Below are 26,136 nucleotides of genomic sequence, written 5' to 3'. Positions count from 1 at the left end.
TAGTAGTTTGTTTAAAGTGAGCAGGCTGTAAATTGGCTAAAATAGGTGCTTATGAGGGGAAAAAATAGATGCTGGACATCACAAAGTTTACAAGGTTCATGGCATAGTTTCTGGAAAGCAGCTGCCAGTCAGTGTGTGGATACCGAACTGGGTGGGTATTTTGTATTACCACTGCCGATACTGTAGAAACACCAGGAACCATTACTTATATTAAAATATATTTAAATTAGTAAGCAATTAGCAATTAAATGAAATTACATTTGAAACAGTACTAGTACTTCTGACATTCCTATAAGATGATAAAAACATTTGGGGCTTAAGCTCTGGTAGCCCATCTGCCCATGTGTGCATTCGGGGCTTAAGCCCTGGTAGTCAACCCCTAGAGCCGCTTATGTGTACAGCTACACCCCTCACCTTGTATTTGCCCTGGTCACAGCCACAGAGGGTGCTCTCCATAGTGTAACTGCGCTGGACGCCAATCTCCCTCCACACCACCACACGAGCCGTGGCCTCTTTGGATCGTTCCACTACAAAACTGCAGCTGGACAGACTGAACGCCGGAGCCATTTGAGACAGTAGCTTAGGCAGAGTCTAAAATAAAATAAAAAAAATTAAAAAAAGAGATGAGACTTTCAGAAGCAGGGTTATAAAGGGTCATATCATGGAAAGCAGGATTTTTCTTGCTCTCTAAAAAAAAAAAAAAAGTTATGTACAATATAGAGACTCGGCGTAGCAACACTCCCTTCCTAGACCAGCCAGAGCATTTACTGTAGCGAAGAACAATTCATTCAGAAATTGTCATTGTTATGATGTCACAACTATTAATCACTCACTTATTAATTAGGGCTGTCGATTTAACACGTTAATTCTGTGCGATTTATTACATAAAAAGATAACATGTTAAAAAAATATGCATAATTATTCAGGGACTGTAATTAGGAATAATTCTACCAACGGAGCAATATTTACTTTAGATTTGGGCTATGTATTGATACAAATTTTCCGATTTCATTCGATTCCGATTTACAAGCTCTCGTTTTGATTTTGATTTTGTTTAGATATCGAGTCATATGGGTATTTTTCAGTTATAATGTCCCTTTTGCTTACATATAAAATAAATTCTCTCCCAGCTAATGCTGTTAATAATACAGGGGACCATCTAACTAGGTACATCATGAAAATATAAATTTTACTTATTATATATTATTAGTTTTTCATCGTTTTGGTCACATTTTGGCTTTTTAAAAATGAATTATATTTCATTTATAATTTTTTGTTACATGCTTATTGTTTAATTGCATAATATTTATTATTTACAAGTATTTACATTGAATTGTTGAACGTGCTAAAAGCAGGTACTGTCTCTTTAACAAAACCGGCATTTCTGTAAAGAGCAACTGTAGATGATAGACTCAAATGGCTTCATTTCATCTGTGCTATGCATGATTAGAATTAAAAGTTTATTTTTGTTGTTTTTAATCAACAGCTGGCTGTACAGAACAGAAAGGGTACAACAAGAGACATTATTCAATGACAAATGGGTCACGTAGATCTCGTCTTTGGACACACATTACATGGAACAAATTTTACTCTCAACACGCAGTGAAAGGATCTCATTGCTGAATACTCCACCACTATATTACATAATAACTGATGAGTAAAATCTGAACATTTACCTGCCAGTTGCCAAATACATACATTTTAGTCGCACAGCATGAAATATGGTTGCAAATGAGAGTGATTTCCTTGCATTGTAGTAGAGGGTTGCGCAATGAGTAAAAGATTGTTCTTGGGATTTAAGATATCAAGATCATACAAATAAAGATAACGATGCATCGGAAAATCAATTTTAGTATTTTATTTTGCCCACCCCTAATATGTATGTATATATATATATGTACTGTATATATATCAGTATATATGTATATATCTATACGTACACTATATTGCCAAATGTATTCGCTCACCCTTCCAAATAATTGAATTCAGGTGTTCCAATCACTTCCATGGCCACAGGTGTATAAAATGAAGCACCTAGGCATGCAGACTGCTTCTACAAACATTTGTGAAAGAATGGGCCGCTCTCAGGAGCTCAGTGAATTCCAGCGTGGTACTGTGATAGGATGCCACCTGTGCAACAAGTCCAGTCGTGAAATTTCCTCGCTACTAAATATTCCACAGTCAACTGTCAGTGGTATTATAACAAAGTGGAAGCAATTGGGAATGACAGCAACTCAGCCACAAAGTGGTAGGCCACGTAAAATGACAGAGCGGGGTCAGCGGATGCTGAGGCGCATAGTGCGCAGAGGTTGCCAACTTTCTGCAGAGTCAATTGCTACAGACCTCCAAAGTTCATGTGGCCTTCAGATTAGCTCAAGAACAGTGCGTAGAGAGCTTCATGGAATGGGTTTCCATGGCCGAGCAGCTGCATCCAAGCCATACATCACCAAGTGCAATGCAAAGTGTCGGATGCAGTGGTGTAAAGCACGCCGCCACTGGACTCTAGAGCAGTGGAGACGCGTTCTCTGGAGTGACGAATCACGCTTCTCCATCTGGCAATCTGATGGACGAGTCTGGGTTTGGCGGTTGCCAGGAGAACGGTATTTGTCTGACTGCACTGTGCCAACTGTGAAGTTTGGTGGAGGAGGGATTATGGTGTGGGGTTGTTTTTCAGGAGCTGGGCTTGGCCCCTTAGTTCCAGTGAAACGAACTCTGAATGCTTCAGCATACCAAGAGATTTTGGACAATTCCATGCTCCCAACTTTGTGGGAACAGTTTGGGGATGGCCCCTTCCTGTTTCAACATGACTGCGCACCAGTGCACAAAGCAAGGTCCATAAAGACATGGATGAGCGAGTTTGGTGTGGAAGAACTTGACTGGCCTGCACAGAGTCCTGACCTCAACCCGATAGAGCACCTTTGGGATGAATTAGAGCGAAGACTGCGAGCCAGGCCTTCTCGTCCAACATCAGTGTCTGACCTCACAAATGCGCTTCTGGAAGAATGGTCAAAAATTCCCATAAACACACTCCTAAACCTTGTGGAAAGCCTTCCCAGAAGAGTTGAAGCTGTTATAGCTGCTAAGGGTGGGCCGACGTCATATTAAACCCTATGGATTAAGAATGGGATGTCACTTAAGTTCATATGCGTCTAAAGGCAGATGAGCGAATACTTTTGGCAATATAGTGTATGTACATGTTACATGTTATCTACCCAGGAATCATTTCTCACGAAGCTCCATTGCGGCCAGAGTTCAAAAGGGTAAATCTTACTTCACCATGACATTTACTGTGACTTTTCAGCATAAAGATGATGTTTGCTACTTCGCCTACCATTACCCATACACTTACTAAACGCTGAAGGTACTGTACAAATGCAGCCTCTTTTGATACCCTAAATCAAGGGTGTCAAACGTGCGGCCCTCATGCCAAATGTGGCCTGCAAAGGACTCCAATGTGGCCAGCGGGATGATTTGAGGAAAAAAAAATGATGCTTAAAAATTCATGTTGATTTAACCTATAACATCGGTATGATTATCTTTTTTTAACTACAACAGTGCGGATAAACATGTTAATTTGCGGTGTTGCATGCATGTTAGCCTATAACTTGCACCATTTGCTGAATTTCTTTTCATTACGCACAACATACGGGGCTCGCAGATTCACGGGAACAGCAAATGCCCTGCATGTCTTCACAACAGTCCCATGACAACCCATCCCTCTGTCAAGTTTGTGCAAGTCTCTCACGGCAATAATGACAATGTGGACCGGTATAAGGATAAATATTAGAGATAATGACTTTTCAATTAATTCCAGAATTATGATTACTAAGCAGGTTTGTAACTTAAAGTACAAACAGTTTCTTTGTGGTAATGTTCAGTTTTAGATGGTTTATTTAAGATAAAGTGATCCAACCCAGAGTAGCAGCATTTTTATTTATTTTTTGGTCAATATTGTTGCTTGATTCTCTACTACTAATTGATGTAACCTCCGGTTAATGAAATGAATAAATCCATGTACTCCATTTTAAATTACACCAATAGTAATTTAAGCAGCATATAGTTTATTCTGAACTTAAGGTGCTTCCTGCTCCACCGATGATCCGCTTTCCCCAATGCTGAATCTCCAGCATCACAACTAAAGAAATTTTATTTTACTCAAGTTTTGATGTTGCAATTAGAATGAGGCAATGAAATAACACCAAAACAGCACACCTTTCTATTGTGTTTTGTTTGCTGCACTCAAAACCAACGAATGAGTCTTATTACTTTCAAGTAATTTCTCCAAACAACTCATCAACTCACAATTTATTGGTTTGAATCAGTCTGACGAATCCTTCATTGAATGAACTCAATGAAACACAGCAACTAAATTAGCTTACGTCAGATTCACCTACTAAATCGCAAGTCTTTGCTCTCTGTCACAGGATTTCTGCCGGTTCGAAGGAATTAATTTAAGACTTTTTAAGGCCGAATAAAAGAAAAATTTAAGACCACTTTTGCAATAATAATAATAATAATAATAATAATAATAATAATAATTAAATAATTCTTTAGCTATTAAACACAAAACCACCGAGACTACTTGGATGTCTCTGGACATGTTTTTTTTATATTTTATTGTGCATTTGTGTTTTCTTTTTTAAAATAAGTTAATACAACATTAAAACTCTAAATGAATTCATTAAGAATGCACGTAGCCTAAAGTATGTAACCTGTATTGTGACCCTTCTCTTTAGTCACTTGCTTTCCAGCAAGACGTGACCCATTAGACCAATGCTTTGGCAATGTCAACGCTTATGTCAAACACGGAAGTGGTGGCAAAAACCATGCGTAAAAAGTCAACTTTTATCGGATTACGTTGTTGAAAAAATGATTCCGAGGGCTCTCGTTGACTGCTGTGGCTTCAAGCCATCAACAGAGCTGACTGGACTGAGGAGATCATTTCAACTCACAACTTTGCAGCAAAAATTTATAGCAAACATGATTACATGTTTGTTATTAACTCATTTTATTATAGTACTTTTATCGATAAGAATATGTTTGTATTTATGATGGTTTTTTGTCATATTTTCATTTAATCATCTAATCTGTCAAATCTAACACAACAGTCAGTGGGCTTTCTGCCACCACTTACTGCACATGCGCTGACATTTTTGTAAACAAGAGGATTGGTCTATAGACCTTATTCACAGTAGTGCCATGTTTGATTTTTAATGGGAATGGAAATGAAGCTGTGAGGGATAGACTTACCATCTCTTCAATGGCATGCACGGTATAAATCTGTAAAAAGCTCCAATATCCCATCTGATTTTCCACAACTCATGTTATTTTTCCAATGTTTTGTCTGCGGAACAATCCAAAAACACTTTAAACTGCAGTACAGCCCATCGAAGAGACTGTACGTCTATCCCTCACAGCCTTGTTGTCATTGTCGTCAAAAATGTAATATGCCGCCGCTGTGAATAAGGTCTAGCATGTGCTGAATAACATTTATATATTTTTTTCTTGGCAGATACCTTTAACAAATACTTTAACAGCTAGTTAAAGGGCATTTCATTTAAAAATCTGTCATCACCGGTCACCCTTGAGTCTGTGTGAATTTTTCTCTGACGTGGAACAAAAAAGGAGATGTTAAGCAAAATGTTTAGTCTCATTCACTGTCACTGCATCTTGTTTTTCATTCAATGTAAGTGAATGGTGACGGAAACTCCCTAATATCTCCTTCTGATATCCGCTGAAATAAAGTCATACAGGTTTGCAACAGCATGAAGGTAAGTGATGACAATTTTAATTTTTGTGTGAAATATCTCAAGTAAAAGTCAAAACTCGTCAGTTACCTTAAAAATGGCTGTTTAAAGTTGACAATATGTATTGAAAAAATTAACAGATTAAATTATGAAAGAGAACTGTGCTGCATAATTAGTTATGATGTAACAGATTGTATACTAAATATTAAATATAGATCATATATTTTCATATCATGTATATTATTAATATTATAATTTTATATAATTATATTATTATTGTTTTGTATATTATTACAACATTTTTTAAATTGACTGATTGAGATGGCAGAGAAAATACCTGTATATGTCAGATGGAGCTCAAGAGAGGTGGAGATAAGAGATGTAACAGCTGAGTAGTTCTGTTAGCTTTACAATTATTGTCAAAGGTAATGTAAAATAAGGAAGTGCGAAGATTTGAAAGGCGTTAAAAGACGCTCCAACCTCACGCGCTTGCATAGTCACGTTGACAGCTTTGTCAATCGTTAGTGCATCGCTCGCTTACAGAGACGCAAAATAACGCCTTTTGCATTTCTGATTAATGGGTTTATGAAGGTTTATACATGTGTAATATCATAAGTTCAGTCCAAATGTGCTTCCCTGCGTGCGCTCACACTAAACTCAAGCGTCAGCTGCTAAATGACGGATGCACGAGAGAGAGAGAGAGAGAGAGAGACATGATTTTGACTCACGCAGATTCTGCTGTTTTAAGCGTCTCCTCTATTCACGGCCCAAAATTTAAGACCTCAGCAAACAAAATGTAAGACTTCTTGTAATTTATTTAAGATATTTAAGACTTTTTATGGCCTTAAATTTCAAAAAGTAAATTTAAGACTTTTTAAGGACCCGCGGAAACCGTGTGTCACACCAAAATGAAACAAGAACTGTTTTGTGCACAAAATTCATTAAACTTTATTAAGTCATTACACTTGTTGTTCAAATGATAACATGAAGTTAAGATAGCCAATCTTGTCATAGCCAACTGTATAATAGATGGATTTATAATCTTAATATATGAGATATATATACACACACGCATGTATTAACAGTTTGGCCCTCATACAGTTATGCTTAGTCCAATCTAGCCCTCGACCTAAAATGAGTTTGGCACCCCTACCCTAAATTGATATAACATGTGATATATGTGTCTTCTCAAGAGGCCCTTTAGTTTGAATAGTGTTGTAACTGTATACTAAAAGTATGTCCTACACTGGTAAACTTGAGAACGCAGTAAGCCAGTTTGCCAGTATTGGTGCATACTACATTGTCTTAATTTATTTTATGTGTACATGAGTAAACACTCACTGAGCACTTTATTAGGTACACCTGTATACACTTATTCATGCGATTATCTCATCAGCCAATCATGTGGCTGCAGTGTAATGTATAAAATCATGCAGATATGGGTCAGAAGCTTCAGTTAATGTTCACATCAACCATCAGAATGGGGAATAAATGTGATCTCAGTGATTTAGACCATGGCATGATTTTTGGTGCCAGATGAGCTGGTTTAAGTATTTCTGTAACTGCCGATCTCCTGGGAGTTTCACGCACAACAGTTTCTAGAGTTTACTCCGAATGGTGCCAATAAAAAAAACATCCAGTGAGCGGCAGTTCTGCGGACGAAAACGGCTTGTTGATGAGAAAGTTCAACAGAGAAGAGCCAGACTGGTTCGAGCTGACAGAAAGTCTACAATAACTCTGATAACCTCTCTGTACAATTGTAGTGAGCAGAATAGCGTCTCAGAATGCACAACACGTCAAACCTTAAGGAGGATGGGCTACAACAGCAGAAGACCACGTCGGGTTCCACTTCTGTAAGGCCTATCATCTGTGTACCTCATCAGAAATCGAGATTCATCAGCCCAGGCTATGTTTTTGTTTCGTTTATGTCTTTAACTGTCCAGTTTTGGTGAGCCTGTGCCCACTGAAATACTCAAACCAGCCCGTCTGGCACCAAAAATCATGCCACGGTCAAAATAACTGAGATCAAATTTTTTCCCCCATTCTGATGGTTGAAGTAAACATTAACTGAAGCTCCTGACCCATATCTGCGTGATTTTATGCACTGCAGTGCTGCCACACGATTGGCTTATTAGATGATCGCATGAATAAGTTGGTGTACAGGTGTACCTAATAAAGTGGTAACTGAGTGTATACATATACATACACAGCTGAAGTCAGAAGTTTACATACACTCAGTTACATACTCAGTATTTAAACTCAGTTTTTCACAATTCCTGACATTTAATCAAAGAAAACATTCTCTGTCTTAGATCAGTCAGGATCACTACTTTATTTTAAGAATGTGAAATGTCAGAATAATAGTAGAGAGAATTATTTCTTTCATCACATTCCCAGTAGGTCAGAAGTTTACATACACTTTGTTAGTATTTAGTAGCATTGCCTTTAAATTGTTTAACTTGGGTCAAACTTTTTGGGTAGCCTTCCACAAGCTTCTCAAAATAAGTTTCTGGAATTTTGGCCCATTCCTCCAGACAGAACTGGTGTAACTGAGCCAGGTTTGTAGGCTTCCTTGCTCGCACATGCCTTTTCAGTTCTGCCCACAAATGTTCTATCGGATTGATAGGTCAGGGCTTTGTGATGGCCACTCCAATACCTTGACTTTGTTGTTCTCAAGCCATTTTGCTACAACATTTGGAGGTATGCTTGGGGTCATTGTCCATTTGGAAGACTCATTTGCGACCGAGCTTTAACTTCCTGGCTGATGTCTTGAGATGCTGCTTCAATATATCCACATAATATTCCTTCCCCATGATGCCATCTATTTTCTGAAGTGCACCAGTCCCTCCTGCAGCAAAGCACCACCACTACATGATGCTGCTACCCCCATGCTTCACGGTTGGGATGGTGTTCTTTGGCTTGCAAGCCTCACCCTTTTTCCTCAAAACATAACGATGGTCATTATGGCCAAACGGTTCGATTTTTGTTTCATCAGACAAGAAGACACATCTCCAGAAAGTAAGATCTTTGTCCCCATGTGCACTTGCAAAATGTAGTCTGGCTTTTTGTATGGCAGTTTTGGAGCAGTGGCTTCTTCCTTGCTGAGCATTCTTTCAGGTTATGTCGATATAGGACTTGTTTTACTGTGGATATAGATACTTGTCTACCTGTTTCCTCCAGCATCTTCACAAGGTCGTTTGCTGTTGTTCTGGGATTGATTTGCACTTTTCGCACCAAACTATGTTCATCTCTAGGAGACAGAATGCATCTCCTTCCTGAGCGGTATGATGGTCCCATGGTGTTTATACTTGCGTACTATTGTTTGTACAGATGAACGTAGTACCTTCAGGCTTTTGGAAATCGCTCCCAAGGATGAACCAAGACCTTTTTCTGAGGTCTTGGCTGATTTCTTTTGATTTTCCCATGATGTCAAGCAAACAGGCACGGAGTTTGATGGTAATGCCTTAAAATACATCCACAGGTACACCTCCAACTGACTTCAATTAGCCTATCAGAAGCTAATTAGCTAATTGCCTAAAGGCTTGACATCATTTGCTGGAATTTTCCAAGCTGCTTAAAGGCACAGTTAACTTAGTGAATGTAAACTTCTGACCCACTGGAATTTTGATATAGTCAATTAAAAGTGAAACAATCTGTCTTGTGTCATGCACAAAGTAGATGTCCTAAATGACTTGCCAAAACTATAGTTTGCTAATATGAAATCTTTGGAGTGGTTAAAAAAGGAGTTTTAATGACTTTAACCTAAGTGTATGTAAACTTCTGACTTCAACTATATATATATATATATATATATATATATATATATATATATATATATATATATATATATATATATATATATGTGTGTGTGTGTGTGTGTGTGTGTGTGTGTGTGTGTGTGTGTGTATGTATGATATATAAGAAATATGTATTAGTACATTAGCTAGTGTGTCTTGTGTTACCCTGTATCCCAGGTCCTCATGTAGGTCACAGTTGCTGGTGTTGACATTGGTCTGCCACACCGTCTCCTTTATACTACAGCCGTACATGAACACATTCTTCTTCCGTGAATGACCGTGATAATCACAGAACACCTTAACACACAAACACAGTCAGTGTCATTAAACACTCTAATACAGTCTTATTAAGAGTTCTCTGAGATAAGTTGTCACTCCGTCTCACCAGTGGAGTTCTTCCTGTAGCTCTGAGATACTGAAGGAGACTCTTGGCGTGATAGATGGTGGGGTGCAGCTCTGCATTAGGGTTCTGCCACTGTCTGTTCAGATCCTCCCCACTCAGAGAACAACGATGACTGCACACACAAGAGAGGTGCTCAATAATGGTTATACATATGATGCCGGGAAGAAGTTTTTTAACAAAACATTACCAATTTTGGTAGAACTTTGTGGCGAGCAGGGCGTGGCCGAGCGAGGCCGGGATGGACACCTGGGGTGAATTATCTCTCGCAGCTGTTGGCGATTATGGTGTTAGCGGGCGAGAGATAAATCCGCAGTGGAGGAGAGACACACGGAGAGAGAGAGATGCACTAAGCGAAGCTGTTTGTACTGGTACTGCTGAAAAGCAGAATGATTGTGTGATCATTGAGCTGAAAAGCCACAAGTGTGTGATGCTGAAAAGCCATGTGTGAATGTGATGACACTGAAAAGTGTACAAGAAAAGTGTTAATAAAAGTCTACGTTGTGAACTGTTTACCAGGCTCCCGCCTCCTCCATCTTCAAGAGAGTTCATGATGCGTCACAAACTTAATTAGATTTAATTACTTTTACATTACTAGGGTTACATACATTTCTAAAATAATATTACTTATGTAAAATATATCTAAAACATGAATTATGTTCATACATTCAGTACATGTCTATTTGCGATTCTGTGACATTTGAAGGGTGTGCGCCCCCTAACAAGTCAATGTAAGTGAGAAACGTGGTGCTGAGTGTGTGATTTGTGTGCAAAAGTGAACGAGGAGGAAATATAGACATTATTTTTTATTTGCTGAGTGGAAAAGTGTATTTAATAATGTAATTAATGTGATTATTTTTAACTAAGTAATCATTAAAGTAATCTTATTACAATTTTATTCAAGTCTTTAGTCATTTATAGTGGGTTACTGTTTTGAGTTACTTACCTAACACTGCTAAGGACATGATTGATACCTCAAATCATGCGGCTTGTTAAGGAGAGGTGTGCTATTACTGTTATTTAAGTGATCAGACATCCGATTTTTGCCTGGTGGACTATCTTGCTACTAATTAGGCCCCGGCACACTCATGACGAAGTGCTTCTTCGCTCAGAGCCAGAAAGAAGTTTGAAACAGCTGAGCAACAACATACTGTCTGCAAACATTCAGACACCTGCCACATCGCTGGGGGAAACATTTAGAGGAGCAATTTTATCAATGAATTCACACTTCATTCTATGAGTAGAATTCACAAGAGACGAATGCGAAAACCCCTTTTTGACCAGTTTCTGTTCTAAATGACGTAACACCTTTTTGCATCGTAGGAAGTGTGCCAGGGTCCTTAGTCTACAATGCCAGTCATATTCAGATAAGTTTGCAGTACCTCAATACAGACCATGGAGATGATTTTGCCATGTGTTGACATACTTGCCATTGATGACTCCATCAGGGTTGAGCATGGGGATGATCTTGAAGATGTAGCTTTCTCTCAGACTCTGAGCTTGAGGACTGCAGCTCATGAGGAACTCCAGAGAACCCTTCATCACCCAGCTGGAGTTAGTCTCACCTGGATGAACCCGTGCTGAGAGAAACGCCACCGGACGACTCCCTAAACACATGCACGTTACAACATGGCTGAGTGTGCAATGCACATTCACAGAGGTTGAAATAAGATAACTGTTTAGAAGAGAGTGTACACATGAGAGAGTGTGCATGTTTGCGTGTGTGTGACGTACTGAACTGGCTGATGTGCTCATTGCTGCTGGACTCTGGCATGGCTGTGATGGTGAGCAGAGGGCAGCTGTTTCCTCCCAGTGTTTCACACAGCTCATCCTGTCTATAGTAGATCTCAGCAGTACGCAGAGCACTCAACTTCTGCAGGTGCATCTGAACAAATAAGGAACAAAATGGCACAGGCTGAGTTCCACTTTGCATGTTATCTGTGCAATATAGTGAGCTTAGAAATAGAAATCTTTAATAGAAAAGCAATTTTAAGACAATGTAGTATGCACCAATACTGGCTTACTACATTCTCACAAGTTACAAGTGAAGCACATACTTTTAGTATACAGTCACAACACTATTTAAACTGAAGTGCCTCTTGATAAGATGCATATATCACATGTTATATCAATTTAGGGTATCAAAAGAGGCTGCATTTGTACAGTACCTTCAGCATTGAGTAAGTGTATGGGTAATGGTAGGCAAAGTAGCAAACATCATCTTTATGCTGAAAAGTCACGGTGAAGGTCATGGTGAAGTAGGATTTGCCCCTTTGACCTCCGGCCGCAATGGAGCTTCGTGAGAAATGATTCCTGGGTAGACAGCAATAGAAAGGAACATGAATTCTTCCAAACAACAACTGGGTGTTTCTTCAACTTCGGGCACTTTCATGTCCCAGGGGTTGATTATAATTAAAACAAACAGACTTTCTGTTATATGAAGGTCATAATAAAGCTGAATTGCAGTTTTTTCCAGGCCTTGAACTGTATAGATGTTACTGTTTTAGTCTCGTCCCTAATCAAGACTTTCAATATTAAACTATGAAAATCCATTTTAAAAATACCAACTTTTACTTGTTTAAAACTATGATGATCTAATCAAAAAATGAATAAACATAAATAATTTCATTTTGTGTAAAAATGATTTCTATCAAAGTTTCAAAAATGATGACCGTCCCACAGTTGTGGCATCATTTCCACCACACCACACACACAGTTTTTTCTAAAGTTAGTGTTCTTGTTAACAGGGTCAGTGGATATTAGGGGCTTAGCCCAGACCGTGAATACATATGGGGCAATCTTTGATTAAATATATAATATATATATATATATATATATATATATAAAAATTATATGTTACATCTGGCGGTGTCATTTAAGTATTACTTAAACTAAAAGGTCCCACTAACTTTTGTCTGAGCTTCAAATACGCTCAAAGTTCAGAAGTTGCCTGTTTTTAACACTATGTACTTTAGAACATAATTTTAAAAAATACACAATTTTTGTCCCTTCCGCCCTTCCGTAGTATGATGCAAATTGTGCACACAATTCACAGTTTTGAAGCCTATTATTGATTCGTCGGGTGTTTTGAGTTAGTTTAGAAGATAGCAGGATGTAAATAGGCTAAATTAGGTGCTTGAGGAAATTTTTTTTTTTGCTAGACTTGCCAAAGTTTTCGAGGTTCATGGCATTGTGTTTTAATAAAAATAAACTTTAGCAAAACACGCACATGTCCTCGCTCGTGACTTAAAATACATTTGTACATACAGTATATAAATTATAAACACACACATATACAGTATGTGTATATACACATACATACATTATATATACAGTTGTTGCCAAAAATATTGGCACCCTTGGTAAATATGAGCAAAGGCAGCTGTGAAAAAAAATCTGCATTGTTTATCCTTTTGATCTTTCATTAAACAAAAAACTAACCTTTGAAGTAAAACAACTGAAACAGTGGAAATATCTCATTATTAAATACATATTTTTCTCCAAAACACATTGGCCATAATTATTGGCACCCTTATATTCAATACTTTTGGCAACCTCTCTTTGCCAAGATAACAGCTCTGAGTCTTCTCTTATAATGCCTAATGAGATTGGAGAACACCTGGCAAGGGATGTGAGACCATTCCCCCATACAGAATCTCTCCAGATCCTTCAAATTCAGAGGTCCATGTTGGTGGGCTCTCCAGTTCACCCAACAAATTTTCTATGGGGTTCAGGTCAGGGGACTGGGATGGCCATGGCAGAACCTTGATTTTGTGGACAGTGAACCAATTTTGTGTTGATTTTGATGTTTGTTTTGGATCACTGTTCTGCTGGAAGATCCAACCAGGGCCAATTGTAAGCTTTCTGGCAGAGGCAGCCAGGTTTTTATTTTTTTTAACTGTTGGTACTTGATAGAGTCCATGATGCCATGTATCCGAACAAGATGTCCAGAACCTCTGGCAGAAAAACAGCACAACATTAAAGATCCAGCACCACATTTAACCGTGGGCATTGGGTACTTCATCTCTGTGTGTGCCAAACCTGTCTCTGGTGTTTGCTGCCAAAAAGCTATTTTTTTGTTCCATAGAACCCGGTTGCATTTGATGTTACAGTAGTGTCCGACAACCTGAATACACTTGAGTTTGTTGTTGGATGAGAGCAGATTGAAACCCTCCCAAACAACTTGTGGTGATGTAGGTGATGTCTGATTTTTTTTTTTTTTTTAAGACTTTCTGAACCCAAGATACAACTAATTTCTGCAATTCTCAAGCTGTGATCCTTGGAGATGCTTTGGCCACTTGAACCATCCTCCTCACTGTGCGTGGAGACAACATAGAAACATGTCCTTTTCCAGGCCGATTCGTAAGATCTCCAGTTGATTGGAACTTGTTAATTAACACATATTACAGAATATTAATAAAATATTTATATTTAGTATCAGCTTGATACTGAAGTACTGGCACTTTTGACATCACTACAAAATGATGAAAACATTCTGGGCTTTACTGAAAACATTCAGGGCTTAAGCCCACCCCTAGCGCCACCCATGTTTGTTAATTAAGTCGACAAGTGTAAGAGAAGAGCATGCTTGAGGTGAAATATGAGATATGTGATGTCTGAAGAAAACAAAAGAAAAATCAAAGAAAATATCACTTGTAAGCCAAATATTTTTATTGAGCGTCATTTCCAATCAAGCTGCAATTTTGCCAAATATGCAACAAGTGTGAAAATATCATTTTATTGTGTGTATTTAGGATACATAAAATGTTAGCATGAAATCAGCCTTAGCAAGACAAAGGAGTCAACCATTCTATTTCAAAATGTACTTATTTTTAATAAACAATTATGAGTATGGAGAAGATTGTCCTTACTTGTAGTAGCAGATGTCTGATCCAGTTCTAACCCATTGGGGACTACCGTTGATGGCTTCCTGTACTGAATACATCAGCACCTGCATACCTGTCACACCAAAGCACAAATTAGACAAAACTATATCCCTCAGACCCATTCTAACATTAAAGCTAGTTAGAAGTGGGTTCACCAAGATCATATACTGTATGTTGTTAATATTGTAGAACGCCTAGCCTAAAAGCAAGTACATGAAAGATGGATTTCATGCATTGTTGCGTTACAAAATGAAAACAACAGAATATGATTTGATTCTTAATGCAACGCGAATACGAGGTTGATTCTCAGCGTTGCCACAAGTGGAGCTGTTGTAGCGGCCATCTCATTCAGTTTCAACTATTGTCATGACAGTAACAGTTTAAAGAGAATCTTGCTGAGCAAGTTAAATACTGTCACAATGTCTACAGCTAGCACCTGAATAACAACACATCTGTTTTAATGGCACTTTGAAGACATTTAAAAGGTAACTTGCCACAGTGAACACAAGAATGCATGTTAATAAAATAGAATGTAACAGTGCACGCAATGCATTGGCAAAACATTCACGCCTGCCTTCTCATGCTTGCGCAGAGTATATTTCTGGACTAAGGCTTGAAATGACTCACCATAATTGAATTGGCTGTTGGACTTCTCACAGTTAATGATGTTGAACCGATAACGAACTCCCGGGCGCATATTGCCCACTTCAAAATAAAACCACTGGTGATAGTGATTGCTGTTGATATCCGAGTTCAGGATCAAGTCATACTCAAACCTGGACATAGAAACAGGTCATACACAGAAGGAAAAGATTAAAATATAGCCTTTTCATTTGATGATAACCATTTTTTAATTCAGTTCTGCACGTACTTTCGGACTTGTATTGCTTTGCGTAGGTTTCCAGACTCAAATTTAGAGTTGAACTTGAGGGACTCCCCGTTTTCAAGAATTGGACAACTGAAAGAGCAGAGTTTCAGAAATAAAGATAAGAAATGTTAAGCAGTGAAGAGACTCTTCAAAAATTCATTTTTGAATGACTCCATGAAACACGAGTTTGGGTGTGTCTGAAATGATAACAATGCTGCCTTATCAGGCAATATCCAGAGGCAAGAAGACATCAGGGCTAGTCTGTATCAAATGTCTGTGTAACATCCTGTCTAACAAGATGCCTCCATTTCGTTGTTTTTTTAGACAGTATAGATGTTTCCCATGATATACCACAATCTAGTGAATGCGATTCAGCAGCAGATTGAAAGAATAAAAATACCGTAACTGAATGTGATGCACAAAAATACGAGTGACATTTGAGAGCTGTGATAGTGGGGAAGATTTTCAGTGATTAAATGGCTAACTTGCTTAATTTTCTTGTATTAAGTTAATAGTAATAATTTAAAAAGTATAATAAAATAAAGGTATACCACATAACCCTAACGTGATAAAGTGATTGAGGACACAGGAAAACTCATAAAATTATAACAATTTAAAGCAATATTCTTGGGAAAACGTTCTTTTTTTTTTTTCACATCTTGATTAGAGAAATACCTAGAATATTTCTTAATAAACTGGTAATATTAATATAATATCATTTTTCATTTTAGAAGTGAGGATGGCATAAACTGCCATATCCACTCAAACCGAAGTACTGAAGTTATTTAGAATTCCCCTCTATGTTCATAAACAACCAATAATGAGGGTGAGTTAACTGTGACAGAATTTAAATTTTAGGTGAACTATTTCTTTAAGAGGTAGGCTACCATCATACAAAACACTGTCTGTTAAGCTTCCTTGTGTTTTTGTAAACACCCACTGTTAAAGTTCATACTGACCTCATATTATCTAAGTCATATACGACTATATCGAGGATGTCACTGGGGTGAATGAGCCTCTCAATGTCCTGGAAGATCTTCATTCTGCTGAAAAATACATTTTTTGCCTTCGTATCTTTTAAAAGGACTGCATTTTATAGTGAAAAAGTCAGGTCCACCTCACCTCTGCACGCCATAAACCCTCTCTAGAATGGGCTCACGTAGGTTAAGTGCCACGTGCCCAAAGTAATCAGGGTATGCCACCTCTGTGTATGCGGGCACTGAGCGGGTGCTCTTCACCATCTCTAAGTAGAGATCAGGGTCGTGTAGCGGCAGAAGTGCAGCTGTATCTGGCACCTCAATCTCCGCCTGATCCCCGCTCTCCTCCTGTGGCCCGCCCCCATATCCTCCGTTCATAGAGACCCCATCATCCAGAACCAGCAGACCCAAACTACACACCAGATCAGGATCGTGTTTGCACTCTAGAGTTTTTGATATGGAGATGCTGTCCAGCTCCAAAGGAGAGTGATTTGACTGTGGTGGCTGAATGTTCTGTGGGTGACTATTTTGAGGGCTGATGGGCGCAAGCGTGGTGGGAATGATGAGGGGGCAATGAAGATCTGGCTCGATGCTTGTTGGAGGCATGACAGATCCATGGCTTTCAAAGTCATTATCCTGAGACAAAACAGAAAAATCTGGTTCAAATGGTGATTTGCCTAAATGATGTAGTGGAAAAACAGCGCACTGCAAAAAATCCTTTTTCTTCCTGAGTACTTTGTCTTGTTTCCCATTAAACATCTAAACATCCTAAAAACATTGTTGTTGTTTTTCAAACAAGTCTTAATTTGCCAGTGGAGTAAGAAAAATACACTTAATTCAAAGAGAAATAAATCTCAGATCCAAAAGAAGAAAACAAGTGCCGCAATCGTTTAGTGAATTCAAGACAAAAACGTGTTAGAATTCTCTGAAGCAAAACTTAACGTCATGTATCATTTCAATTCTCAAGAAAATGTCTCTGGGAAAAAAATGACAAAAATCAATTAACTCATTAAGCTTCCTGGGATATTCGGTCATTTTTGACCGATTTCAGTTTTGTGTTTTTAATAAACATTGTTTCTTCAGTTTGAGTGGTCTTTGTGACTTTTCCTAGACTTAAAAATCTAAACATATGAAACAAATTGGAATTGATTCAGTCTAAGTGGTCATAAAAAAAGCAACACCTTTGCTGTTTGTGGTCAAACTTGACTGACCATAGTAAATGAATGGGAGAGACCCTGACACAGAGCATTTTTTTATTTTTATTTGTCAAATACAGTCAATAAAATATCCACAATACAGAACACACACACACACACACACACACAAACAGAAATTAGGGGATGAGACCAGAATATACCCACAATGCAGAACATGCACACACAACCATACATACACATGAATGGATGAGATTAGCACAGCCTAAACGCACAACACAGAACACACACACACACACACACACACACACACACACACAGAGAGAGAGAGAGATCACAGAACTAAAAAAACAAAGTCTGAGTCTGACCACAACGTATGCATCTTTCCATTATGGAAACAAAGAAACTTAAACTAATTTACTTTTAGTTACTGAATTTTGATATTTTAAGGAAATTATTGGTAACAAAATGCTTATTCTATGTCTTCTCTTTGTAACTCCATGGTCAGGTTTGACTGTAAACATAATGTGACATTACTTCCAAAACCTGACACAATCTGACACAAAATTTGACAAATAATAGTTTGATAAATGTCTAAATATATATCCAAATGCATACCTTGTGATAATCCAAATCTAAAATTAGATAATCTAAAATTAAGTTACAACAGGCAATCAGACCACACATTCTCTGCAGCCATCTACTGGTTATTACTGTAATGGCATGATTTTGTTTGTTATTACTCTTTTTCCACCAGATGTCAGCAATCTGCCCCCAATATATGACACACTCATATTTTCTTCATGTTTAAACTTACAGAAGTGTAGGTTTTCACTAAAGTGAACATAAATGTGCTAATTCGCATATGCAAATGAATGGTGTAATTGATACATTTACAGGTAAATAAGATCTAAATTTCATACAATTCTAAAAGTGAGTTAAAAAGAATTAAAATTTTGTAAAGATGCATGTGAATTTGATTGATAAAGATATATGTACTATGCAAAATAAATTAGTACACCCCCTCAGAACATAAGGATATATTTCTATTTCTAAATGATTACTATTACAATTCATGCAAAGATGGCAAAATTGAAATGTATTAAAGATATTCTTAATAACAAAATTGAAAGATATGTTATCAATACCAGTAAAATATTAAGTAAAGGGTTGCAAAAATGAGTACACTCTTAAATAAATTCAAATAGTGTACAATATTTTAGTACTAGAGAGTCCAACATAACTTTTAAATACTGTTCTGATCCTTCTTGACATCAAGTGTACAAGTTCATGACATATTGTCACATCTATCCTGTTCCACTCCTGGAGAATGACCTCCTTGAATCCTCTGATGTTTAATGGATAGTGATGCTCGACTTGCACCCCACAGGTGCTCAAATACGGTTGAGGTTGGGTGACATACTATCTTGTTCATCCACAGGAATACAGCAGTGGCTCACTGTCATGGTAAAAAAGTGCCCGACCACCCAGGGTGGGGCGAGAGGATGGCATCTTCTCTTTTAAGATTTTGCAGAACATCTGTGAATTCATGATGCCATTGATGAAGTACAATTCCTCCACACCTTCAGCACTCATGAATCCCTATAGAAGAACTTAACCACCACTGTACAGTTCATCACTGTGGGTACCACGCACTTCCCAGTTCCCACTGTACTCCCGTGTGACACCATGCATTTTGGATTCCATCAGATGATAAAAAAATAAATAAATAAAAAACGACTTTGGTCACGTGAGAACAGCTTATAGATTCTCAGAGGTCTGCACCTTTATCAGTATGGGCCTTGGCAAAGGCTAAACAAGCTTTTTTATGCTTGGGATCAGCAGTGCCTTCATTCGTGGATGACACCATGCATTCCACTTCTTTGCAGAGTGTGTCTTACTTTGAGAGATGAAACAGTCACACCAGTTTGGCTTCCCACAGCTTGTGCCAGCTCTGAGGCACGTGCTTGGCGATTCTTATCAAAAATCGCTCATCGTGAGGCGAAAGCTTACAGCATTGGTCTGAACATTTCAGGAATCTTGTCACAAGTCCATCCTTTTTGAATTTCTATGTCACTTTTGCTACTGTGTTTTGACTCAATAACAGTGATTTGCAAATACTCTTGTACCATTGTCCCCTTTTGTGCCTCATTTACTTGACAGTTCTATCCCATGTGGTCCATTTGTTGTCGGCATTGAGTCTGAGAGTGAATCAGTGGGTTAAGTAACACTTTTCTACTTTAACCAATTACATCTATTTGAGTGTGATAGTTCAAAAGATAGTTGTCCCTCAACTAACACCAGAACATTTTTTATATTGTAACTTTTAGGAGGGTGTACTCATTTTTGCAACATGGCCTTATATCATTTTGAGAAGAAAGTAATTATTTTATTATTGACATGTTTCATCTGTATCTGATAAACCAGAGTTGCTTAAACATTACATTATACAAGAACACCAAATATGTCTTATTTGTAAAGAGAATGAGCTGAACTAGGTTTCAGATGGGGTGTACTCATTTATGCCGAGTACTATATATATATATATGATACATATACGATTTCAAAACCTGTAATTTGAACAAACCATATCTAGGGAACAGTATTATCAGTAAGACTTAAAGCTAGGCTCTTTTGACTTGGAACAGTAGGCAACCACTCCGAACGCACTAAAAACTGCCTAGTGATGCCACTCAGAACACCTGAGCAACTGCGTAGCAATGACCTGGCAATTACTCAACCTTTACATTGTGATGGGGTGTTTATTTATTTTCAGAAAACGCACAAATCTAGTTATTAAGTAAGGTTTATGGGTTATCATTCTACTAGATACTATTTTTCATTACGCAAATCTTTGGTAACTTATTATGACCACTGAAGATGATCTACAGTATATAAAGTTCTGGACCATTTACGACAAGCATTTTTGTTACAGTCTTTTTATTAACTACATTTTTGCATTAAAACAGACTCTATTTTGATTATCTCAACCCTTATATCATTGCTCTCTGATGTGGTTTGTATCAGACAAAAAATTCAGCATCCTCAGTATTAGATCAGTACTGCTGTGAAGTCAAAACTCACCTCAAAATCATGTGTGAATTCAAGACAGAAACGCTCGTAGACTCTCAGCTCATCAAACGGACATGTCTGCATCTGTCTGGGAAGTAATTTGTTGATATCCGTCTCTATGTCATAATTCTATAGAGAAGAATAAAATACAATCATTACAAAATCCACTTTGATAGTGATTGTACAAAATTCGAAACTTTTTTTAGGACAGAGAGAAAGAACAGTTGTCATTGTAGAGGACTGTATAAACTAGAGGCTGACATATAGTGGATTTTGCAGATACCGATAACTAACGTGCTGGAAAAAGGCTGATAACCGATTAACCAGCCGATAGTTTTAAACTGATTTATAGAATTGTAAAACTTTTTCTTAGTCTTTCCTTACTATGATGAGCACAGACATAGAGGCAACAAGAGTCGAAAATTAATAAAATCTCTTAAAATCTTCTGTACTGTATAAGACTGCTGTACCTGGGTTTTGTGATCAATTTCATCATCCTCATTTTCCGTGTCATTTTCTGTGTCAACCTCTGTGGCTTCATTCTCATCACTCTCATCAACAACATCATCCACTAACACACAACACACAATGATAAATTTCCACATTAAACAACTCGAGATACTAAACATTTACTATAATTCCAAAAAAGTTGGGACTATGAAAAATGCTAATAAAAACAAAATTATATTCACCCTTTGCTTTATTGAAAGCACTACAACTACACACAGTATGATGTTTTACCTTGTGAATTTTATAGGTTTTTTGAAAATGTACAGTAATTTCAAATCAGATGATTGCAACACGCTCCAAAAAAGTTGAGACGGGGCAATTTAAGACTAATAACAATTTGACGAGTGTAGAGCTGAGGAGGGCGGGGCCGGGCTGATTGGGGACCGGGAGTGTCTCATTCCAGCCCGGCCCCGCCCTCCTCGGCTCTACAACGAGTTAAAATAACAAGGCGATGTGAAACAGGAGATTTTAAACAGGTGAGGCAATCGTGTTATAGTACATAAGGAGCCTCCAAAAACAGCCTAGGCCTAGAGCAAGGAAATTTCTTAAATGCTTCAGCAAGTAATCCAGCACTTTGAGAACAATGTTCCCCAAAGACAAACTGGAAGGATTTGGGGCATTTCACCCTCTACAGTGCACAATATAGTTAACATTTCAAGGAATCTGGTCAAATCTCAGTGCGTAAAGGGCAAGACGAAAACCATTTCTGAATGCGCGTGATCTCTGATCCCTCAGACGTCACTGTCTTAAAAAAACGGCATTCATCTGTAATGGGTATCATGAACATGGGCTTGGGATAACTTTAGTAAACCTCTGTTAGTTAACATGGCTGTGTAAGCAGAGTGTGGGTGCTAGATTGGCCTGCCTGCAGTCCAGTCTCCAATTGAGAATGCGTGGTGCATTATGAAGCACACCATACGGCAACGAAGACCCCGTACAATTGTGCAGCTAAAGACCTACATAATGGATGAAATTCCACTTTCTAAACTTACCAAACTTGTGTCTTCAGTGCCCAAATGCTTAATAAGTGTTATTGGAAGAAATGGTGACGTTTTATAGCGGTAAACACTTGATTGTCCCAAACTTTTTGGAGCATGTTGTAATCATCTGATTTGAAATTACTGTACATTTTCAAAAAAAACAATAAAATTCACAAAGTAAAACATCATATTGTGTGTATTTGTGGTGCTTTCAATATAGCAAAGGGTGAATATAATTTACAAATCACTCATTATTGTTTTTATTAGCATTTTTCATACTGTCCCAACTTTTTCAGAATTGGGGTTGTACAATGAATAGCAATATTGCTAAGAAAAAAACATGAGTGGAGGAGGAAAAAGAAAATAGAGGGTAAATTCAGAGTTGCAGTGACCCCAAAGTGTACTTGGCAAACTTAAAAATGTATGAAACAAAATATGTCAAATATCATTACATAACAAATGTCTTTTTTGTTATTCATATATATATGCTGCTGCTGCTGCTACACAATGAGCCATGTATGCAATCTTCCCTGAAGTAGACAGGTGGTGCTGGGGAGGAAGAGGGTTTCAGAGACAAAACTCTCATACTGTAACTCTCATATTTTGTCCCAATACTTTTTGGGGTCACTCTATCAAGTATGTTTTTTACCTCCTGGAGGCTGGCTGTAAAGCTGTGCGACTGGTCCCCCAGCTGGTATGTGTGATAGTGCGTGCTGATAGACACTTTTAATAGTAGGCAGTGGTAGGCGGTTCTTTGGAAAGCACTTCCTCATAATAAGGCTGGAGGTATTGACCAGTGGATCAAGTGTCCGGACGGGCAGGCACTCCTGAACACATTACAGTTAGAGTTAATATTTCTAATGTATATTGTATAGTTCATCCAAGTATACTGTATATAGAAATGTATATCTAGTAAAACTATTTGGCACATTGCAATAAAAGCAGTGTTGGATAAAATATCACCCAATGCTTTAGTGTCATACAGTGGATGTGCTATAAAGGATCCTCATGCCGTTGGCGTCTATGAAGGCCTTCCTGCCAAGCTTTATATTTGTGAGGTTTTTAATACATCCCAGAATGCTCTTGCGAATGATCATGTGACGATGGCGAGTGTCGTTACGGTGCCAGTCCTGGTAGATGGCGAGTACAGTCGGCATATAGCCTCTGTCCAATGCCCGCCGGGCATTCATTTCTAAAGAGCACATATACAAGATACCCGAGTTATGGATATGTAGAGAACTATCAAATTACATACTGTACACTGTATGTGTAATAATGTGTAAAAAAAATAACACAATTTCCATTTAATATATATAAAACTATCTTCTGTTGGATGTTAATTCTTTTGTAAGCTGTTAAAAAAAAATCGGAACTCATAAATATGGTGCCAAAAAGTTAATATAAAATGAATGATGTGTGATCCTAGACATAAGGGGGTGAATTTCACGAAGACAAGTTCTCACATTTCACCTAAAAAATATATATATTTTTTTTTATTAAAAAATTATATTTTGCTTATATATATATATATATATATATATATATATATATATATATATATATATATATATAAATTTCCCATTGTATTTAGTGGTGATTCTCATTAGATTCTCATTACTGAAATAGAGTAATTTCTAATAATGCTATAATACAATGTCTTTAATGTAATAAAATTACAATACAGTAAGTATACAATAACAATACTGTCATACAATGATTTTTTTTTTTTTTTTTTTAAGTCAGCATAAATTTAAAAAGGTTCAATAAAAGCCAACATTTTTAATAATTTTTAATTCAATAATATGGATGAGATTTTTTTTTATTTTTTTTTTGCATAACGGTCATGTGAATTTGGGGGACAATATGCTTAAAATAATGTCATGGTGCATAAATTCATAATGGTCTTAAAAAAGGCAAAATGTAAGTTCTTATGTCTTTCTTTAGATTTTGAGACATTATAATCTGGACATGTTCTTTACAGATTTCATGAGATTCAACCAAGGATGCATCTTACTGGACTTCAGTAACGCTGCTAGTGTGTCCAGGGCCGCCCTGTTTAGGAAAAAGAACAAAGGCTATTTTTGGAAATCAGTATCATTCTTCTAACAATTTGGCAAAATCAGATTTCTATCAGATCTGGTAAACAAGAACATACTCTACTGTACATACTTGAGCAAAGTGGTGCTCTTTTTGCTGAAGGGTCCGATGATTTCAAACATGAGCTCCAAAGCGCCACTCTTTCCCAGAGACACAGCATTTACCACTACAGGAAAACACAGAAAGACCTACATGATCCAGAGGTTAACTAAAAGTTCACTGTTGTGATCCTCAACATATTGGTGTTGACCGATTTTACTTTTATTTATTGTTTTTTTTTTTTAATATAGTATCACTCTCATTAGGCCGAAGTTGGAAGCAGATATCAGGCCTTATTTTTCCCAATTTAGACAGTAAATTATTTGTAAATAGTTTATGCCACAGTTCACGTTAATCGAAACATCAAAACATATTTTTACCTCGAAAATAAAACCAGACCAAACTGCAATGTTTATGGGATGTTTTGTTTAGGTTTTAAAATGTCTGCACATCTGTATTAAATGTCTGCACATCTGTATTAAACATTACTAAATTAAATATTTAATTTAATTAAATTAAATTAAAAACATTATTAATACTGTTTTGTTTGTTTGTTTGTTTGTTTTTAAACATAAGTAAACAAAACAAAACAAAAAGTATATATTTATACATACATAAAAATAACTACTGGCTAAAACTTCTCAATTGATGCATCCCCAATTTCCAGTTTTTCAGATTTTCCTATATGTGTACACTTTTTTCAACAACATAAATTATGTTGAGTTAAAATTTTGACTAAATTAACTCATTTTTAAAGCAAATTATTTGAATATTTTCAACCCAGATAGATACATCCAAGAGTTAAAGGACGGTGAAACTTCATCCGTTTTAAACATTCTGGTCTGGATATTAAAAAAGTATTATAAATTTGACTTTTGGTTACCCTCAACACTAAATTACCATTTTTTAATTGTGAGCAGCATAGTGCACCCGAGGGACCTTTAATGCAATCTGTTTGCCACTACAGATAACATAAAATGTATGCATGTATGTTAGTGAACTTACAGTTGCCTGAGTAGACACGCAGCACCTGTACGCATGGCAACAGCAGCTTGTAGTTCTGCAGATTGTGTTTCACTAGATTCACTGTCACATTCAGTGCCCCGTTCAGACGTGCTTTAACACCAAACTTCCTGTCTGAAGAGAAAGTGATGTCATTGAAAAGTGGCCACTGCCAACTGCTGGCAACTTAATTGATATTCAGTTTCAAAACAGTTAAATGAGAAATATATACTCAAGTTTATAACATAAGAAAATGATTTGATTGTACCAAACCAAATATCTTATATACTAGCTTTAGCTCATCAGGTTAGCAAAAGCATATGAAAATGTAAGTAGTTTGCATACCTGCATTTATGTGTGTGAATTTGTAATCTCACCTTTCGGGCCGACTTTAACCAGAAGAGAGTGAATGTGCAGCATTAGTTCTTCATTCAGAGGAAGGTCTTTGCTGGAGCTCACCAGCAGCTGCAGCAGAATTGCTGTTCCTCCCTTAGACACAAACACTCCAGTCCTACGGCCTCCACCTACCACAACAAGCGCAATAGTATGGACCCACATTATTCGACACAGAAACAGTGTTTTGACTGATGTGTCCTGATTACAGCCA

At 37.4% G+C, this 26,136-nt stretch overlaps 1 protein-coding gene across 3 annotated transcripts in view; it reads right to left on the bottom strand.

Moving 5' to 3' along the window:
• LOC127424665 (cytosolic carboxypeptidase 1-like) overlaps positions 1-26,136 on the bottom strand; it is a 58,588-nt gene that overhangs the window by 16,351 nt on the left and 16,101 nt on the right. For 2 of the 3 annotated variants that reach the window (XM_051670024.1, XM_051670025.1), the window contains exons 7-25: positions 25,907-26,053; positions 25,533-25,664; positions 24,561-24,654; positions 24,406-24,443; positions 23,375-23,583; positions 23,041-23,218; positions 21,372-21,472; positions 20,914-21,030; positions 16,821-17,311; positions 16,658-16,744; positions 15,702-15,788; positions 15,458-15,606; positions 14,816-14,903; positions 12,113-12,257; positions 11,679-11,829; positions 11,371-11,551; positions 9,930-10,059; positions 9,710-9,841; positions 415-591 (exon numbers count right to left, since the gene is read on the bottom strand). In XM_051670024.1, the coding sequence (XP_051525984.1) occupies positions 415-591; positions 9,710-9,841; positions 9,930-10,059; positions 11,371-11,551; positions 11,679-11,829; positions 12,113-12,257; positions 14,816-14,903; positions 15,458-15,606; positions 15,702-15,788; positions 16,658-16,744; positions 16,821-17,311; positions 20,914-21,030; positions 21,372-21,472; positions 23,041-23,218; positions 23,375-23,583; positions 24,406-24,443; positions 24,561-24,654; positions 25,533-25,664; positions 25,907-26,053 (2,834 nt within the window). The remainder of the gene's footprint in view (positions 1-414; positions 592-9,709; positions 9,842-9,929; positions 10,060-11,370; positions 11,552-11,678; positions 11,830-12,112; positions 12,258-14,815; positions 14,904-15,457; positions 15,607-15,701; positions 15,789-16,657; positions 16,745-16,820; positions 17,312-20,913; positions 21,031-21,371; positions 21,473-23,040; positions 23,219-23,374; positions 23,584-24,405; positions 24,444-24,560; positions 24,655-25,532; positions 25,665-25,906; positions 26,054-26,136) is intronic. The other variant, XM_051670026.1, reaches the window with a different exon arrangement.

The sequence above is a fragment of the Myxocyprinus asiaticus genome, chromosome 33, assembly GCF_019703515.2.
Source record: "Myxocyprinus asiaticus isolate MX2 ecotype Aquarium Trade chromosome 33, UBuf_Myxa_2, whole genome shotgun sequence".
Lineage (NCBI taxonomy): Eukaryota > Metazoa > Chordata > Actinopteri > Cypriniformes > Catostomidae > Myxocyprinus > Myxocyprinus asiaticus.
The sequence above is the reverse complement of the archived record's forward strand: the minus strand, read 5'-3'. Positions and strand labels throughout refer to the sequence as shown.